Here is a 2160-nt window from a genome sequence, read left to right on the forward strand (position 1 = left end):
CTGCAGTCTGACCGCTAGATGTCGCTAAAAGTTACACACTGTAGCTTTAAGTTATTATTAAAATAGTTATTTATCTCCCATTTCACTGAAGACTCTTAGATGACTTGCAGAGACATCATTTTCTCATAATCTAGTTCTGAAAAGAGCAGGAATTCTGTATTTATCATTTTAATGTTAGTATACTGATGTGCATAATTAACCACAGTGTTTTTGTGGTCAAGTAATTGTTAATATATGAAAAATATTAATGTTAAATAAAGCAGTATTACAGCTGCCACGGTCTGTATTAAGCCGGTCATACACTGTGCGAGTTTTTTCAATCGCTGGACGCAGCTACAGCTCGCACTGTACGATGAAACCACAGGATTTCCTCGTACAGCTCACAGCTTATCATGTTTGTTCTCACACTGTGCGACCCGACGCTCTGATGCGATCTACCTGCTCACACTGTACATCTAAAACCCACGTCGGACTCAGCTCCACAGTGAGATAGCGCTACTCGGACTCGTCTATCCGGAGGCCAAGCGGCCAGAAGAGGAATATGAAGCTCACTATAGTGAAACGCGTTGCCTTGGTAATTTGTTCAATTTTGTGCTGAAAGCCCTAAAAAGAAAAGGAGACGACGTATTTGGACAAAGACATGGCTGAGCTAACGTGGCTACTACGGTCTGTCAGTTTGACAGAAAGAACTCCATTTCACTCATTGCACCTCCGCAATGCTGCTGTGTTTACATCTGAGAGGAAGAAGAAGAAGAGTCTTTGTTTTCCCACCTTATGTCGGCTGACTGAATTTCAAACATGTTTGATTTTCTCCTGATTCCTGATGGGCAGGTGGTCGTGAGAGGCTGATCGCCCCTAGTTACCCCCTGTACACGACACCACGAATGATCAGGCTGAACGCCCTATCGAAAAATTCTTGCAGGACTGGACAGTCGGCCCAAAAAGGGCAAAAAATTGTACAGTGTACGCCTGGCTTTAGAAGGAAAGAATGAACGGGTGGCCAATGAGTGGCTAAGGGTGGCCATGGCCCCCCATCTAGCTCCGGCCCTGGGTTAGATTACTGAGAATGGAGGTCTACAGATGGGCACAGGAACTGATCTATCCGGTTACATGTTCTTATAGAACTTGCAGGGAGTGGATTATTGCAGGAGTTGAGGGTCTGGTCCAGTGGGTTTGAAGGTCTAACCCAGCTGGTTTTCCTCCAGGAAGGAGCAGCAGCCTGTTGACATGAGCTCCAGTAGAGAAATAAGAGGAAACTATGCAGTGATTCATGTTTTCTCCAAACATGGTACCACTGGGTCCACCAGCAGCAGCTCCCCTGGATGTGCTTCACCGGAAGTCGGTGATCCAGGTGCAGCCTGCTAAGCCCCGCCCCCCTGGAAGGAAGCAGCTGCGAAAGAAACTACCTAAACCTGTAAAGTTTCTGAAAAGCACCGGTCCAGAGCTTACTGGTTAAACTGGGAGAGTAAGAAGAAAGCTTCCTCACATCCAGCTGCAGCTCCAGTCTGTTGATCTCCTCACTGGCCAAGTTCAGCCGCTCCAGCTCCTCCTGAGGAAACCAAATAAGATGTGCTTCAATGATAAACACAGAAATCAGCCATGAATTAAACGCTCTCTGTTAGAGGACATGCAGGCTGCAGCATCCAGAAACAAGGAGGGACTTTGTTCAACATTAACCTGCAGCAAAAGAAAGGATTCCATACCTGGATCCTGGGATCCAGTTCCTCCTCATGTTTGCTCGCCTCTTCCTTCGGATCGGGATCCAGCGGCTCTTCCTTCGGATCGGGATCCAGCGGCTCTTCCTCCTCAGCCGCCCTCCTCCCCCCGCTGTGATCGCCCCCTGCAGCGGACGGAAACATCTCGGTGCTCACCTTTCCCTTCCCATCACCCGGGGCCTCACCGCCGCTAAAGATCGGGTTGGGATCTCGGAGAATTTCACGCGAGATCGCAGCCTCCACGAGCGGCGGCGCGTGGCTGGCCCCGTGCTTTGCATACGTCCGTGTTTGTGTTGCTTCTTCCCAGTCTGTCATCTTCATTTCTCCTCATTCTCACCGAATAACAGATTAAAAAGTTATAATAAATAATCTGTAATTGTTGTCATCGCGTTTTGCGGAAGCCAATAATTTAAATAAAGTTATAAAATTGAAGTTAGAAGCAACA

The 2160-nt window shown here is 47.6% G+C and overlaps 1 protein-coding gene across 1 annotated transcript in view; it reads right to left on the minus strand.

The window, feature by feature from the left end:
* LOC107103844 (SH3 domain-binding protein 5-like) overlaps positions 1-2160 on the minus strand; it is a 15210-nt gene extending 13050 nt beyond the window's left edge. Inside the window, exons 1-2 of the mRNA XM_015403681.1 lie at positions 1704-2160; positions 1487-1549 (exon numbers count right to left, since the gene is read on the minus strand). Of these exons, the coding sequence (XP_015259167.1) occupies positions 1487-1549; positions 1704-2036 (396 nt within the window). The 5' untranslated portion in view covers positions 2037-2160. The remainder of the gene's footprint in view (positions 1-1486; positions 1550-1703) is intronic.

The sequence above is a fragment of the Cyprinodon variegatus genome, unplaced genomic scaffold (genome assembly GCF_000732505.1).
Source record: "Cyprinodon variegatus isolate N-32 unplaced genomic scaffold, C_variegatus-1.0 Scaffold1541, whole genome shotgun sequence".
NCBI classification, from domain to species: Eukaryota; Metazoa; Chordata; class Actinopteri; order Cyprinodontiformes; family Cyprinodontidae; genus Cyprinodon; species Cyprinodon variegatus.